We start from the raw sequence: 16,473 nt of genomic DNA on the forward strand, positions 1-16,473 counted from the left end.
CTGGGTTTTGATTATAGCTTTTTCTGCAGTAACAACAACAAAATGCTCATGTGATACAGACTAGCTGATGGGGTGGACCACTGGGTTAGGTGGACAGAGGAGTGAGACCATGTTGGGTGGGGGTGGGAATTATCAGTCCCATTCTCTTCCAAGCTTCAGACTCATCTTTCCAACTACTTTAAATACAAAGATTAGCACCTATATGTCCCACAGGCAATTCAAACTTATCCTAAGATTGAACTTTCCAGAAACCTGCCTCTCCTGTGTTCTCTATTAATGGTGGTGTCACCCCACCATTAATGTGTTTTCCCAGGGTAGAAACCTCATGTCACTCTTCTCTCATCCCCTTAATCCAGTCTATCACAAAATCCCATCACCCAACAAATGCCCCTTGAATCCACCTTCTCCTTTTTGGTTTTTTTTTTTTTGCTTTTTTTGGTTTGGTTTGTTTTTTTGGCCACACCAAGTGGCATACAGGATCTTAGTTCCCCGACTAGGGGATCAAACCCTGCCCCCTTCAATGCAAGCACAGAGTCTTAACCACTGGACCGCCAGGGAAGTGCCCCCTTTCTCCTTTTTATGTCCAATGCAATTGCCTTTTCTTTTTCTTGTGCCAAGGGGCTGGGGATGGAGAGATGAATGACATATGTGCACTATATTCTTAAGACCTCAGTCTACTGGGAAAACCCATTGAATACAATGTTAGTAGAACAATAATTTACTCAAATATTTGAGTACCATTCAAATATTTATTGAGTACTTATTAAATGCCAGGCATTATTCTAGGTGTTGGAAATACAGTAGTGAACAACACAGTTCCTACTCTAATGCTTATTATATTTTAGTGGGAAGAGAGATAATGAGCATGTAAAAACAATGTTAGTATTGAGTGGGTAGAGAAAAAGGAGTGTTGCTATTTAGAGAGCGGGCGCAGGGACTTCCCTGGTGGCACCGTGGTTAAGAATCCGCTTGCCAATGCAGGGGACAAGGGTTTGAGCCCTGATCCGGGAAGATCCCACATGCCGCGGAGCAACTAAGCCCGTGCGCCACAACTACTGAGCGTGCGCTCTAGAGCCAGCCCGTGCTCCGCAACAAGAGAAGCTACCGCAATGAGAAGCCAGCACACCACAACAAAGAGTAGCCCCCGCTCACCGCAACTAAAGCCCGCGTGCAGCAAGGGAGACCCAACACAGCCAAAAATAAATAAATTAAAAAAAAAAACTGAGTGGTGACACAGACCCTACAGCCCACAAAGGCTACAGTATTAACTTACCCTTTACAAGAAAAGTTTGCTTTATGCGCTCTCCCTAGGTTCCGTTCATTCTGGTAGCTTTGGTTACCATTTATACGCCAACGATTCCCAAAGTAACACCTTCTGTCCAGATCCCTCCTCTATGGATGGACCAGACATGACCATCCATCTGCCTGTCATTCCCACGTGCGGGAGTCACCAAGAGCTCAAAATGCACACGTCTAGACCAGCTCCTACCTCAGCCTACCCATTCTCACTAAGTGGCACCAACAGTCATCCAATGGGTCACGTGAGGAATTCGGAATCCTTGACACACCTCCCGCCCCCTAAACCAAACCCTTCAAAACAAAACCCAAGTCCGCCTCTCGTTTCCACCTCTACTGCCTTCCGCCCTTCTCCAACGCACTCACAGCTCTCATCCAAGACTAGAGCAGTAGCTTCTAAAACGGGTTTTTATAAAACGTAAATAAAACCAGGCAAGCCCCGCCCAAATTGTGCCCTGGGTCTCTCAACCTTCCCCCGAGGCGCGCACAGGGCCGGGCTCTGCTGCACCCCAGCCTGTCCCTCGGCCGGGCTGCAGCGCCCCCACGACCCTCTCAGGTCGAAGACCTCGGCGCCCCGCCCTCTGACCCAAGGCCGCTCTCTGCGGCGCCCGGAAGATACGTCAAGAGGCGGGGCTGCGTTTTACAAACCGAACCGTGACGCTTTGCGTTTTCTCTTTCCAGCCAGCGCCGAGCGATGGGTGAGTGGTTCTCTGCTTTGGGGCTGCGGCTGGGGAACGAGCTCAATCCGGCGCCATCCTGCCTCGCAGCCCAGCCGGGAGCGCGGGCGCCCGGGCCCCGGGCAGCGGGCCTCCGCGAGGAGGGTGATGCTCGGGCTTGGGCCGCCCGGGCCGCTCCGGGGGCCGCACGGATCGGGGCCGCGAGCGGCACCATCATGGCTGCCAGGGTCGGGACGGGAAGGGGCCGGGCCGCACGCGCGTGATGACACCTTGGAAATGCTGTGACCTCCCGACTGCGCTATGGGGGAGCCAACCTTGGAGAGCTGAGCGTGCGGCCGCCGGCGCGGGGCGTTGGGCTGGCGGGCCCCGGCCTCCCTGGCTCAGGCTCCCTCGCCCCGCTTCCACACAGGCATCTCTCGGGACAACTGGCATAAGCGCCGCAAGACCGGGGGTAAGAGAAAGCCCTACCACAAGAAGCGGAAGTATGAGCTGGGACGCCCCGCTGCCAACACTAAGGTGCGTGCGGGGCCTCACCGCCCGGGAAGTCTCCCACCTCTCTGCGGTCCGCCTGAATCTTTGTGGGGCTCCAAGATTTGCTGTAGGGACTAGACGGCCTCCTCGCCTTTGCGTGTTGGCTAAATACTGAGAGATTGCATGGTGACAGCTACTGTGTCTTAGTGGTACCTGCAGGGCGCCTGGAGCGAGTGGGCTCTGCAGTGACAGTCAGAAACCTGGAATTTTTGTTGCACGGAGACTTAATTTTCAGTGTTTGGAATCAGGTTTTTCCTCTTGGAGGTAACTAGAGTGATGAAGAAGTATCCTTAGGCGTGGTTGTGGCCATCTTGGTCACCTGTGTGCCACTTGCCAATGCTAGGACTTGTCATAGTTACACTGACTGTTACCTCCGTCCAGCCCGGGTTCCCTTCCCTCTCTCTAACTTCTCCTTGATAACCTACTACCTGTCTCCTTGTGTTTTCTAGATTGGCCCTCGCCGCATACACACAGTCCGTGTGCGGGGAGGCAACAAGAAGTACCGAGCCTTGAGGCTGGATGTGGGGAATTTCTCCTGGGGCTCTGAGTGTGAGTGAGGCCCTGCAGGCATGGGTGGGAACTCGGCACCTAAACCTTTTCTAAGGTTCAATAAGTGCTTTTAGCAGGAAGTCCATGACCTGAACCAAGATACTGAAGTTTCTCCTATTGAAAGACCTTGAGGTTCTGGAGCTTTCTCTCCATCCTGTCCTGCCTCTTAACTCCTGTAGCTTCAGGGATTGGGGTTGAATCTAGAGACCATGTATGTGTGGGTGTCAGCCACGTCTGGAAAGATGGGTTTGTGGAAGATGAGCTTATGCCCTATGGCTCTGTAAAGGTTTAGAGTTACCATCTCCTTAGGCCCTACTGGGGCGTGGGTGGGGAACAGTTAACCTTAGTTTCACATGGCTTGATTCTGAATTTCTCCTGTGAGCAGGTTGTACACGCAAGACAAGGATCATTGATGTTGTCTACAATGCATCCAACAATGAACTGGTCCGTACCAAGACCCTGGTGAAGAACTGCATCGTGCTCATTGACAGCACACCGTACCGACAGTGGTACGAGTCCCACTATGCACTGCCCCTGGGCCGCAAGAAGGGGGCCAAGCTGGTGCGTGTTTGGGGAGCCAACTTCCTGCGGGGGGAGGGGAGGCTGCCCTGATTCCAGCCTTCTTGTGATGAAAACTCTGTTCAGTTCTGCTACTGAAGGGAGAGATGAAAGCCTTTAGTGCTGAGGAATGTGGCAGGGGCATGGGATATGCAGTGTTGAAGGCTATGACGTTCCTTCCCTGAGATAGGGTTTGGGGAGGCCCCACTAACCCGTGTGTGTTTCCTTTATTCAGACTCCTGAGGAGGAAGAGATTTTAAACAAAAAACGATCAAAGAAAATTCAGAAGAAATATGATGAAAGGAAAAAGAATGCCAAAATTAGCAGTCTTCTAGAGGAGCAGTTCCAGCAGGGCAAGCTTCTTGGTGAGATGGCTTTTGCATTTGGCGGAGGGGAGGGTCCCAAGATATGGTGTGCCCTCTGTGGGCTAGAGAGTTTGGTAACAGCACACAAGCACAAATCAGAATATTTGGTCATCCCAGTAGTTTGAAGCTGAAATGGAAAATAGTGGGCAGGAGCCCATAGGCCTGAGCTTGGTTTTTGCCTCTGAGTTTCAGGAGTATTCTGAGAAGTCTGTGTCCAGGCTTAGGGGGTTGTCTCAGTGATGAAAACTTTGTCCAGTTCTGCTACTGACTTTAAGTGATGATAAAGTATATCTGAGAAGACAGTGGGCTTCATGCCTGCCCCCAGGATACCTGGACCAACATGGACTCTTAAGGGGATACGTAGGTGTGGGTAGGCCCACAGTGTCATTTTGCTAAGGACCACATACTCTCTTGCAGCTTGCATCGCCTCAAGACCAGGCCAGTGTGGCCGAGCAGATGGCTATGTGCTAGAGGGAAAGGAGCTGGAGTTCTATCTGAGAAAAATCAAGGCCCGGAAAGGCAAATAAATCCTCTTCCTTCCTATCTTAGCTCATGTTATAAAGGTGTTTGTCGTTCTATGCCCTGTGTTTGCGTTCTGAGAATATTTGATTGTTTGGCACACAGTAGGGTACCCCAACTCTCTTTGCCTTCCTCCGTTTGCCCAGGCCTATTATATGCCTTTCTATAGCAGGAGGAACATTTCTCACCCCTAAGGCTGGGTTTCAGTGGCATCAGGGATGTGGCATGCAGGCTGAGGAGAGACTGTATGAGGGAGGCATCCCAGCATGGGGCCCCCAACAGTATTGGGCTGTTAACTGGACCATGATTGGAACCTGAAACCATGCTGCTTCTCTAAGGTTCTCTTAGAGACCCTGTGTGCAGACCTTGGTTTTAGGGGTTTATTTCAGGTTCATGGATGGTCTAGAAACCTTGAAATTGTGTTCCAGATTTCTGCATTGTTGAACAGGTTATTTACATAATCTGTATCCTGTCAGCTTTTGGATGTCTTAAGTTAATTTTCCTTTGAACCCTAATCCTTTCCCTTCTCATTACTCAAAAGTGTGTAATATTACCAGTGATGGCTGCTGAATCTCTAAGGGTCAACTCTTGTCTTCAGTTTAGCTACATTGTTGTCTGTCATCAACTTTTAAAGGTGGTGTAAGCTCCATCTTTCTAACTAGCCCAGACCTACTTGACACCTGCAATTGGATATCATATTCGGACTCTAAAAGGTCACATTCTTAAGCTTTCCCTTTTCAAACAGTTTCTCAATTATTTGATTGCAGCAAATAGTGGTCTTCATATGACAACATAAATCTTAAGGGCATCCTTGGGTCATAACTCCCACATCTGATGTCGCCACATCTTGTTGCTTCAACCTTTAACACCACCTCTACTGTTCTGGTCACATCTCTGCATCCTACTTGCTCTTCTGTTGTCCCCAACGCAATCCCAGCTATCAGTGATCATTTTAAAAGATAAGATTTTTTTTTTTTTTTGGTACGCGGGCCTCTCACTGTTGTGGCCTCTCCCGTTACGGAGCACAGGCTCCGGACGCGCAGGCTCAGCGGCCATGGCTCACGGGCCCAGCCGCTCCACGGCATGTGGGATCTTCCTGGACCGGGGCATGAACCCGTGTCCCCTGCATCGGCGGGCGGACTCTCAATCACTGCGCCACCAGGGAAGCCCAAGATAAGATTTTTTTTTACAGGACATCCCATCTCAAAATTCCTACCACATGGTATGGAACTCAGTGGGACGTGGTCCCTTCTATAGTGACTGCCATCCTGGCCTTACTGAACATATGTTCACTTACTATTCCCTGTGTTGGGAATACTTTCCATCATATACCCACATTGCTTATTCCTTCCAGGTCTTTTTTGTTAGTCTAGTGAGTTCTTCCCTGATCACAGGATTTTTAATTGTACTCCCCTCCATGCCATATCCTTTGCCCCTGTTTTCTCCTTATCTCTTAATTTGGCATAAATTTTGCTCATTTTATTTGCTTGTCTTTTTTTGCCCTCTATTAGATTATATCTCCAGAGGAACAGGGATATGTTTCCTGTGGCATCTCCCGTACCTGGAAAGGTACAGAGCAATATAACAGGCACTCAAATATGTGCTTAAGTTAATGAGTTCTAAAGAAAAAAGGTTTTATCCAATTTAAAGTTGTTGGAAAGCACATGTCTTAAGAGCTGAAGAAGTACAAAATCTAATTGGTCCATCACCTTGGCTAAATGGCAGAGTTGTGTGAACAGACGTTTGGGAAAGGTGAACCCCCTTTTCTAGTACAAAAACTTAAGGACAAAAAGTCAGTCCAGTCCTCTAAAACCTTACCATTGGCTCTGGGGAGACCTGGCCTTGGCCTTCCCACCCAGTGATCTTCCCTTACCACCTGAACATTAGCTGACGTTTGCTGAGCTGTGTGTTGGGCATATGGCACAGCAGCACTTTGCATTCATCTTCTAATTTGAGCTCTACAAGGCATTGATGTTTATTCCTCCGTTCCTTCACCCTCTAGTTAGTCCATAGGATAAGCGGTTCTTTTTCTAAAAAGCCTTGAATTCATCAACTATCCATCTCCACTACCCTCATAGATGACCATTCTTACGCTGGAGCAAGGCTACCTCCTCTGTAGACCCAGCAAAACACCTCAGGTTCCTTCTGAGTGAATGGTGACCACAAGGTGCTTTGTCTTCACAGTATAGATTTGTCGACCAAGGCTGAGAAAAATTCAGTATCCCCTGTCACCCAGCAGGAAAGTAGAAGCCAGCACTAATCCTGTCAGTCGACAGGCGGCTGCGTGTCCTCACAACCTCTACCTATACTCTTCATGCCTCCCTTCCTTTGAATTCTGGCATTTGTCTTCCTTTGGCCTTAATGTTCAGTTTTGGCATTCGCCAATTTCTTTAGTGGTGGCTGAGCTTAGAAGGCAGGAATCTTAGAGAAACTCAGTTTAGCAGCAACTCTAATATAGTGCTCTGTGGGGCTGTTTTCCACAATGCCCCCTCATTACCATCAGCTGAGTGCTGTGGCCCTCCCGCAGAGATGGATGGACCTGCAGCATTCACCCCTTAAACTGTCCTTTTTCCCTGTTTGGTTGGTGGGAGCAGGGAAGGGCTTGGTTCAGATGCTGGAAGTGTAGGCTGGGTGGTGTATGACTACTCTCACGTCTCAGTTGAATCAGCTTCAGGGCAGATTCTCAAACCCTCATCTTTTCTTTAGTCCATTGGCAGAGCATGCCAATTCAGTTTTAAGCAATTTTAATTGCACAATAATAAATGAATATATTTTCATTGTAAACAAAAAATTGAATATGACAGATGAAGCAAAAGTAGTCCAGCACACACTTTGACCCCTCACCAGAGTGAGGTTATCACAATAAGGAATATCCTAAACATCTTTTTATGTATGACTCAAATTGTGATCCCTGGGGCAGCAGCAGCATTCCCTGGGAACTTATTAGAAATGCAAATTCTTGACCCCATCCCAGATTTAATGAATCAAACGCTGGGAGTCGTACCCAAAACTTTAACCAGCCCTTCAGTGATATTGATGCTCCCTCAAGAACCGGCCTAGCCCCGCATTGCGAGGAAATTAATCGTGCCCCTGGGCTCTAGTCCTCTATACCTCACCTCTTGTGTCCTAGCTTCACCTCCCCCAAGCCAAAGTGGATGCATTCCTAACTCTGGTTCAGGCTCTTCTGCCCTCGCAAGGGTCGTCCCTAAGTGCTCCGGCTTAGGGTGCATGGAAGTGCTGCTCTAATAGCTCCGGAGGGCCTTAGGAGGGCCTAGGGGAGGCAGCCGGACGGCCCGGCCCCACTGCCTCTGCTTAGGGCTCCTGAGGCTCGTCCCCTGACCCCGACACCTCCTCCTCGATGCGGTCCGCGGCCTCGAGGTCACCACCCTCCTCGGCCCGGAAGCGCAGCAGGTGAGGGGTTCGGGGAGCTCCTCGGATGCGGCTGAAGTGGAGGCTGATGGCTGGCGAGGGCGCTCCTACGCCCAGGAAGCGGCTGAGCAGCGGGGTCTGCGCGGCAGTCACCGGCCGGGCTGGCCCAGGGGATGCCTCCACCTTCAGGCTCTGCTCAGGGTCATCGCTAATGCTGCAGGTGGGTGGGAGGGCAGTGTGAGTGAGCCTCTGGCAGCTGGGGGACTGGCTCCCCAGAGTGGGGCCCGGGGCAGGAGGGACCGAGTCCTGGGCACCCTGGAGGGTGGGTGGGGAACTGGGGCCCACGTGCTGACTCAGGTCCTGCCTCGGCCTGCGTGGGCCACTCACCGCAGATTGAAGGTGGAACCCAGGAAGGAAGGCCGCAGCGACTCGGCCACAGTGGCCACAGTGTAGGGTGGCTGCGCCGAGTCCTCATCCCAATATGGGTCCTTCTCAGCAGGAGGCAGGTTCTGGTACATGTCATCCACGGAGAGCAGGGACACCTGGGGCGGGCAGCGGGTCACAAGGATTCCCCTCTCCTGCATACCTGGGCTGAGAGCTAGCAGGGAGGGAGAGCCTGACTGCCAGTGAGCTGCCACCAGACCCCTAATCACCTGCAAGTTGCGGTCTATAAGCTTGTTGGTTTCAAAGTCGTCGTCATCCTCACCAAAGGGATTGATGATCTGTTCTGCCACCTGCAGGTGATGGAGTGTTTTCTGGGCTTAGAGCCCTATTTTCTAACCCCAGAGTTGGGGTGGGCCCTGGGCCCACGTCTTGACCACCTGAAGTGCCCACCTTGAGCCAGCCAGCATAGAAGAAGAACTGCAGCAGAGTGGTGAGAGGCACGTACATGTCCAGGTCCCCCAGGGCTGGCCCTGGCTCCAGAGGCTTCTGAGGTTTCGCAGCCCCTGCGTCTGACTCCACAAACTGGCGGCCAACCAGGGAGAGGGCAAAGAAGGAGTATACTGCTATGGTCACCACCTGGAGAAAGGGAAGCCAGGCTAAGTGGGGCAGGGAGAAATGCCACCCCTGCCCCGAGGGCCAGTGGCAGATCTAATAAGTATAATAAAACATAGCAAGGTTTGGCAGCACCAGATAGGAGGGGATCATCTTAGTGGGGGGTCCAGGGAGGCTTTGAAGATGAGCCTGTGGCTGTTGAGTGTCTCACTGGACCAAACTGCCCCAGGGCAGGTACCATTTCTAATTCTCAGTGTCACACACAGCACAGGACATACAGTAGGCACTGGGACTGGGGAGGTGAGAGGCAGTTACTTGGGTGTAGACGAGGGGGATGCTGATCCAGTCATAGTGGAACAGCATGCTGCACTTGGCCCGGTACTTGTTCAGCTCCTGGTGGAACAGCAGGAAGAGGAAGTCAGTGGAGGCGAGGAAGGAAGAATGGGGAGGGGACAGGGGAGCCCAGCACACGTTAGGCCTGGGCCAGGTCTAGAGGCTCATTCTGCTTTCAGAGGTGTTGTCAGGCTGGGGTGACTGTGATGGAAAGCAGTTTAGCAAAGTAACTGCAAGGACAGAGCCTGGAGCCAGGTCTGAGGATGATTCCCAGCTCCACTAACTAGCTGTGTGACTTGAGCAAGTTTCTTTTCACTCTGTGCCTCAGTTTCCTCACTTCCTCACACTTGCAAAAGTGTGCTGTACATAACTGGCACCATGTAAGTGTTAAGCACTAAAATTATTATTCCAGTTTGCAAAACTAGGGGGAGGAGGGCAGATGGGCCTGGTCCTAGGCTGACTCACTTCCAGTAGCAGGCAGAGAGCAATGTCATCACGGATTCGCCCATCCTTCCGGGCCTGGGCCGCCAGGTTGGTGAACCAGACGCAGGGGATCCAGTACTTATTGAAGTCAGATTTCAGGCTCTCAAACTTTTTCCTCTCTTCCTGGGACATGAAACCTGCAGGGATGAAGTGAGAGGGATGAAGACTCACTCATCCTTGTCCCTGGGGACTCACCGCCTTGGAGCTCCCCCTAGTGGTAAAACTTCCCCTCCCAGGAGGCCCGCGAGGCAGGTCCGGTCCCGCCCGCTCCAGGGCTCCCCCAGCGCGGCACCTGCGTCCACCACGTGCTCCATGGTGGGGAAGCGCTTGAGCACGCGGGTGCTGACCGAGCGCAGCACCAGTACCGACGCCAGGTTGGCGTAGCGGATGAGGGTGCGGCGCAGCAGGCGGCCGCGCTGGTCCACGCCGTGCACGCTGGCCGAGATGACGCACATCAGCTGGTCCGGCAGTGGGATGCTTGTGTACTGGGCCCACCAGCGGTTCACCACCAAGGTCACGTAGAAACCTGGTCACCGTCATGGGTAGGGGATACAGGAAGGCAAGATGGAGGTCTCCACCCAGAGCGTGTGGTCCAGGCCAGGTGGAACCAAGGCAGGGGGAAGAACACATTGGCTCCAGCACCCTGCCTCTCTGTCGGGGGGACAGCCTCTTCCTCTTGGTCCCTCCCTGATGTACCAACCCAGGCAGGGAGGAAGGAGAGTGCAAACCTCCTCAAGCAGAAGAGAAGTGATGGTTCAAGTCCAGGCAATGGTTAACTCTGAGCCCGGCTTCACATAGGGCTCGGGAGGGAGGTGTCACCTCTCTCCAGTTCTCCTCCAGTACCCAGAGGGTTGTGAAGCCAGCAGGTGGCTTGGGCCTTGTTTGGAGTGAGGGTCCAGCATGTGATAGGCAGGGCCTAGTCCTCTGGAAATCCTGGACCCCGCACACAGCTCCCATGCCTGCTGAGCCTGCTCTGGTTGCCCACCAAGCGGTTCCACTGGGGTAATTCTGACCCTCAGAGCTAGCAACCCAACCCAAAGGTAAGGAAAGATGGTTAGGAGGCTACAAGGGAGAACCCCTGGTTCTTTGAACTTACCTAGTACAAAGGACAAGGGGATGAGGTCTGCAGAGCGGTTGCAGTATCGGGCCACCTGAGCATACACATGCCTCTGTTCCTGGGTCAGCAACAGCCTGGGGAATGTCAGGTGAGACCTGGGTTAGAGGGAGGTAGGCAGCCTAGTCACCCGCAGGCCAGCCCTGAGACCCTGCCCTCACCCTCGCACCGGTAGGTGATGCTGAGCAGAGCATACAGGGCGATGAATAGGAGGAACTCCTTGTAGAGGAGCTTGTAGATGCTTCCCCTCCAGCGGAGAAGCAGGCCAGAGAAGCCTCCGAAGCGGGCCTCCGCTACTTTGAGGGTGTATGAAACCGTCATGGTGCTGGGGGCCTGGGGCAGAAGGTTACAAGAGCTGCTCGCAGAGCTGTCCTTCTACCCCAGCAAACCTTCTCCTTAGCTTGCCTTCTCATCACCCACCTTAGATCCCCAGGCAACCTTCCTTCAACTCTGGTCACCCCCCACCCCAGCCTTCACCCTGTGTCAGTAGACAAGGGGGAGGAAGCTGCAGAGCAGACAGAGCACACCCCACCCCCTAGAACCCAGTGGTGTGTGGGTAAAACCAGGATGAGGTAGGGCAAGGGGGGAGCTGAGGTCTACACCCTCTCATGCATGAAGCTTCCCCAAGCTCCTCTTCCACATGCAGGGCTAGGAGTAACCGGGTCCTGAACTGCTGAGGACAGGAGATCCAACTCTAGCCCAGACCCATGCACCTTGGAGTCTTGCTCTCGAAGCTGATAGCTGGTCTCTCAAGGCCCAGGGCGCTCTCACCCGCACCCCATGTCTACTTACCTGCTCTGGACAGCAGCCTGTGCTGAGGAAGGGGAACTGGGCTAGCCTTCACCCCACAGCACTTAAGTACCTCCTGGGCCCATAAAGTTTGGCTGGACTGAGGTTATCATTGATGGATTGAGGCTGTCACCCAGCTTTCCCTGGTGCTGGGAACTGGATGTGTCTCCCTATGCCTGCAGGGCTGGGCTGGCTTTTGAGTGCCATAAATGCCATCATCATTGACCCCACAGTTCACACCATGTCCTTGAAGCCAGGGTGACAGGAATTACTGTCCCAGCTCCAGGTGAGAAGACAGATGCATGATTAAGTGTTATAACAGCTGCTGATCACAGAGCACTGACTAAGTGACAGGCACTGTGCCAAACACCACTACATCACACCTCTGACCTGTCCTGGGAAGCTCCTTCCACCACACTGTGAGCTGGTTCTCAATGCAAGTGTTTTCTGAAGAGAGGAAGCATGGAGAGGTGGTTAGGAGCACAAGCTTGAGAGACAAACCTGAGTTTGAATTCTAGCTTCTCTGTAACCTTGTCCAAGATACCTAATTTCTCTGAACCTCAGTTTCCTCCTTTGCAAAACAGGATCAATAACTCCTTCCTCACAGGGCAGTTGGTAATATTCAGAGAAACAATGCCTGGAGCCTGGAGCATGCAGGCATTTATCCTGGACGGCTGTTACCATGAAAAGCCAAGTCTTTTCCCTTTGGTTTCCACCTACTGGTCCATCCACTGTTTGCATCCCAGAACCAGGCAATCCTGCAGACTGAGAGTCAGAGACCTTTCCTCTGATGCCTGTCCTGCCTGTCCCCGAGCCAAACAGTGCCAGGTCCTGGCTTTTAATCTGGGTATAAGGCCTCTGAGATGCCCCCCACTTCCACCTGCCATCACCAGACTCTGGCCTCACTCCTTTTCACTGCTCCTTTGAGGTCCGTCCTTGCATCGGTTAATCATACTGGCCTATAATCCATCTACAGAGAGATCTCCCCTCCAGCCCATGAAACCCTTGAGGACAGGATTGCATCTGATTCATCTCAGTAAAGCTGGGGAGGACTTGAACCCAGGCAGGCTTTTCTTTTCTTTTCTCTTTCTTTCCTTTCTTTTTATTCTATTTTTAAAATTTTTATTGGAGTATAGTTGATTTACAATATTGTGTTATTTTTTGCTGTACAGCAAAGTGAATCAGTTATACATATATCCACTCTTTTTTAGATTCTTTTCCCATATATTCTCTTTCTTTCTTTTTATTCTATTTTTAAAATTTTTATTGGAGTATAGTTGATTTACAATATTGTGTTATTTTTTGCTGTACAGCAAAGCAAAGCCTTTTTCCTCTCTTCCTGGGACATGAAACCTGCAGGGATGAAGTGAGAGGGATGAAGACTCACTCATCCTTGTCCCTGGGGACTCACCGCCTTGGAGCTCCCCCTAGTGGTAAAACTTCCCCTCCCAGGAGGCCCGCGAGGCAGGTCCGGTCCCGCCCGCTCCAGGGCTCCCCCAGCGCGGCACCTGCGTCCACCACGTGCTCCATGGTGGGGAAGCGCTTGAGCACGCGGGTGCTGACCGAGCGCAGCACCAGTACCGACGCCAGGTTGGCGTAGCGGATGAGGGTGCGGCGCAGCAGGCGGCCGCGCTGGTCCACGCCGTGCACGCTGGCCGAGATGACGCACATCAGCTGGTCCGGCAGTGGGATGCTTGTGTACTGGGCCCACCAGCGGTTCACCACCAAGGTCACGTAGAAACCTGGTCACCGTCATGGGTAGGGGATACAGGAAGGCAAGATGGAGGTCTCCACCCAGAGCGTGTGGTCCAGGCCAGGTGGAACCAAGGCAGGGGGAAGAACACATTGGCTCCAGCACCCTGCCTCTCTGTCGGGGGGACAGCCTCTTCCTCTTGGTCCCTCCCTGATGTACCAACCCAGGCAGGGAGGAAGGAGAGTGCAAACCTCCTCAAGCAGAAGAGAAGTGATGGTTCAAGTCCAGGCAATGGTTAACTCTGAGCCCGGCTTCACATAGGGCTCGGGAGGGAGGTGTCACCTCTCTCCAGTTCTCCTCCAGTACCCAGAGGGTTGTGAAGCCAGCAGGTGGCTTGGGCCTTGTTTGGAGTGAGGGTCCAGCATGTGATAGGCAGGGCCTAGTCCTCTGGAAATCCTGGACCCCGCACACAGCTCCCATGCCTGCTGAGCCTGCTCTGGTTGCCCACCAAGCGGTTCCACTGGGGTAATTCTGACCCTCAGAGCTAGCAACCCAACCCAAAGGTAAGGAAAGATGGTTAGGAGGCTACAAGGGAGAACCCCTGGTTCTTTGAACTTACCTAGTACAAAGGACAAGGGGATGAGGTCTGCAGAGCGGTTGCAGTATCGGGCCACCTGAGCATACACATGCCTCTGTTCCTGGGTCAGCAACAGCCTGGGGAATGTCAGGTGAGACCTGGGTTAGAGGGAGGTAGGCAGCCTAGTCACCCGCAGGCCAGCCCTGAGACCCTGCCCTCACCCTCGCACCGGTAGGTGATGCTGAGCAGAGCATACAGGGCGATGAATAGGAGGAACTCCTTGTAGAGGAGCTTGTAGATGCTTCCCCTCCAGCGGAGAAGCAGGCCAGAGAAGCCTCCGAAGCGGGCCTCCGCTACTTTGAGGGTGTATGAAACCGTCATGGTGCTGGGGGCCTGGGGCAGAAGGTTACAAGAGCTGCTCGCAGAGCTGTCCTTCTACCCCAGCAAACCTTCTCCTTAGCTTGCCTTCTCATCACCCACCTTAGATCCCCAGGCAACCTTCCTTCAACTCTGGTCACCCCCCACCCCAGCCTTCACCCTGTGTCAGTAGACAAGGGGGAGGAAGCTGCAGAGCAGACAGAGCACACCCCACCCCCTAGAACCCAGTGGTGTGTGGGTAAAACCAGGATGAGGTAGGGCAAGGGGGGAGCTGAGGTCTACACCCTCTCATGCATGAAGCTTCCCCAAGCTCCTCTTCCACATGCAGGGCTAGGAGTAACCGGGTCCTGAACTGCTGAGGACAGGAGATCCAACTCTAGCCCAGACCCATGCACCTTGGAGTCTTGCTCTCGAAGCTGATAGCTGGTCTCTCAAGGCCCAGGGCGCTCTCACCCGCACCCCATGTCTACTTACCTGCTCTGGACAGCAGCCTGTGCTGAGGAAGGGGAACTGGGCTAGCCTTCACCCCACAGCACTTAAGTACCTCCTGGGCCCATAAAGTTTGGCTGGACTGAGGTTATCATTGATGGATTGAGGCTGTCACCCAGCTTTCCCTGGTGCTGGGAACTGGATGTGTCTCCCTATGCCTGCAGGGCTGGGCTGGCTTTTGAGTGCCATAAATGCCATCATCATTGACCCCACAGTTCACACCATGTCCTTGAAGCCAGGGTGACAGGAATTACTGTCCCAGCTCCAGGTGAGAAGACAGATGCATGATTAAGTGTTATAACAGCTGCTGATCACAGAGCACTGACTAAGTGACAGGCACTGTGCCAAACACCACTACATCACACCTCTGACCTGTCCTGGGAAGCTCCTTCCACCACACTGTGAGCTGGTTCTCAATGCAAGTGTTTTCTGAAGAGAGGAAGCATGGAGAGGTGGTTAGGAGCACAAGCTTGAGAGACAAACCTGAGTTTGAATTCTAGCTTCTCTGTAACCTTGTCCAAGATACCTAATTTCTCTGAACCTCAGTTTCCTCCTTTGCAAAACAGGATCAATAACTCCTTCCTCACAGGGCAGTTGGTAATATTCAGAGAAACAATGCCTGGAGCCTGGAGCATGCAGGCATTTATCCTGGACGGCTGTTACCATGAAAAGCCAAGTCTTTTCCCTTTGGTTTCCACCTACTGGTCCATCCACTGTTTGCATCCCAGAACCAGGCAATCCTGCAGACTGAGAGTCAGAGACCTTTCCTCTGATGCCTGTCCTGCCTGTCCCCGAGCCAAACAGTGCCAGGTCCTGGCTTTTAATCTGGGTATAAGGCCTCTGAGATGCCCCCCACTTCCACCTGCCATCACCAGACTCTGGCCTCACTCCTTTTCACTGCTCCTTTGAGGTCCGTCCTTGCATCGGTTAATCATACTGGCCTATAATCCATCTACAGAGAGATCTCCCCTCCAGCCCATGAAACCCTTGAGGACAGGATTGCATCTGATTCATCTCAGTAAAGCTGGGGAGGACTTGAACCCAGGCAGGCTTTTCTTTTCTTTTCTCTTTCTTTCCTTTCTTTTTATTCTATTTTTAAAATTTTTATTGGAGTATAGTTGATTTACAATATTGTGTTATTTTTTGCTGTACAGCAAAGTGAATCAGTTATACATATATCCACTCTTTTTTAGATTCTTTTCCCATATAGGCCATTACAGAGAATTGAGGAGTTCCCTGTGTTATACAGTAGGCTTTTATTAATTATCTATTTTATATATAGTAGTGTGTCTATGTCAATCCCAAGCTCCCAATTTTACCCCCCCCATCCCCTTGGTTTTCTACATCTGTGACTCTACTTCTGTTTTGTAACTAAGTTCATTCGTACCCTTTTTTTAGATTCCACATATAAGTGATATCATATGATATTTGTCTTTCTGTGTCTGACTTCACTCAGTATGACAATCTCTAGGTCTATCCATGTTGCTGCAATTGGCATTATTTCATTCTTTTTTATGGCTGAGTAATATTCCATTTATGTATGTAATACATCTTCTTCATCCATTCCTCTGTCAATGGACATTGCTTCCATGTCTTGGCTGTTGTAAATAGGGCTGCAATGAACATTGGGGTGCATGTATCTTTTAACCTGAGGGGTCCCCCTCCCCAATTTTTATAAGAAACTCCCTGGATGAGCAAGGTCTGGAAGCCAACTCATGGCCTGACAAGTTATGTTCTCCTTCCAGGGCCCAGGTGAG

At 52.0% G+C, this 16,473-nt stretch overlaps 3 protein-coding genes across 3 annotated transcripts; 1 reads left to right on the forward strand and 2 right to left on the reverse strand.

Moving 5' to 3' along the window:
- The first annotated feature begins 1,973 nt into the window (after nt 1-1,973).
- Nucleotides 1,974-4,559, forward strand: RPS8 (ribosomal protein S8). Its single transcript, XM_007450347.1, has 6 exons — nt 1,974-1,994; nt 2,383-2,489; nt 2,954-3,053; nt 3,439-3,614; nt 3,847-3,976; nt 4,394-4,559. Exons 1-6 carry the CDS (start codon nt 1,991-1,993, stop codon nt 4,501-4,503), a joined length of 627 nt encoding a protein of 208 aa, XP_007450409.1. The 5' UTR covers nt 1,974-1,990; the 3' UTR covers nt 4,504-4,559.
- A 3,190-nt stretch (nt 4,560-7,749) lies between these two features.
- Nucleotides 7,750-11,154, reverse strand: BEST4 (bestrophin 4). Its single transcript, XM_007450348.1, has 9 exons — nt 10,960-11,154; nt 10,773-10,867; nt 9,969-10,202; nt 9,659-9,813; nt 9,176-9,253; nt 8,699-8,884; nt 8,518-8,598; nt 8,252-8,406; nt 7,750-8,078 (listed from the first exon to the last, which is right to left on the reverse strand). The coding sequence occupies exons 1-9, from the start codon at nt 11,109-11,111 to the stop codon at nt 7,808-7,810; spliced, it is 1,407 nt and encodes a 468-aa protein (XP_007450410.1). The 5' UTR covers nt 11,112-11,154; the 3' UTR covers nt 7,750-7,807.
- A 1,832-nt stretch (nt 11,155-12,986) lies between these two features.
- On the reverse strand, nt 12,987-14,230 carry LOC103079559 (bestrophin-4-like). Its single transcript, XM_007450378.1, has 3 exons — nt 14,079-14,230; nt 13,892-13,986; nt 12,987-13,321 (listed from the first exon to the last, which is right to left on the reverse strand). Exons 1-3 carry the CDS (start codon nt 14,228-14,230, stop codon nt 12,987-12,989), a joined length of 582 nt encoding a protein of 193 aa, XP_007450440.1.
- Nucleotides 14,231-16,473: the final 2,243 nt, after the last annotated feature.

This window comes from Lipotes vexillifer, unplaced genomic scaffold (genome assembly GCF_000442215.2).
Source record: "Lipotes vexillifer unplaced genomic scaffold, Lipotes_vexillifer_v1.1 scaffold961, whole genome shotgun sequence".
NCBI classification, from domain to species: domain Eukaryota; kingdom Metazoa; phylum Chordata; class Mammalia; order Artiodactyla; family Lipotidae; genus Lipotes; species Lipotes vexillifer.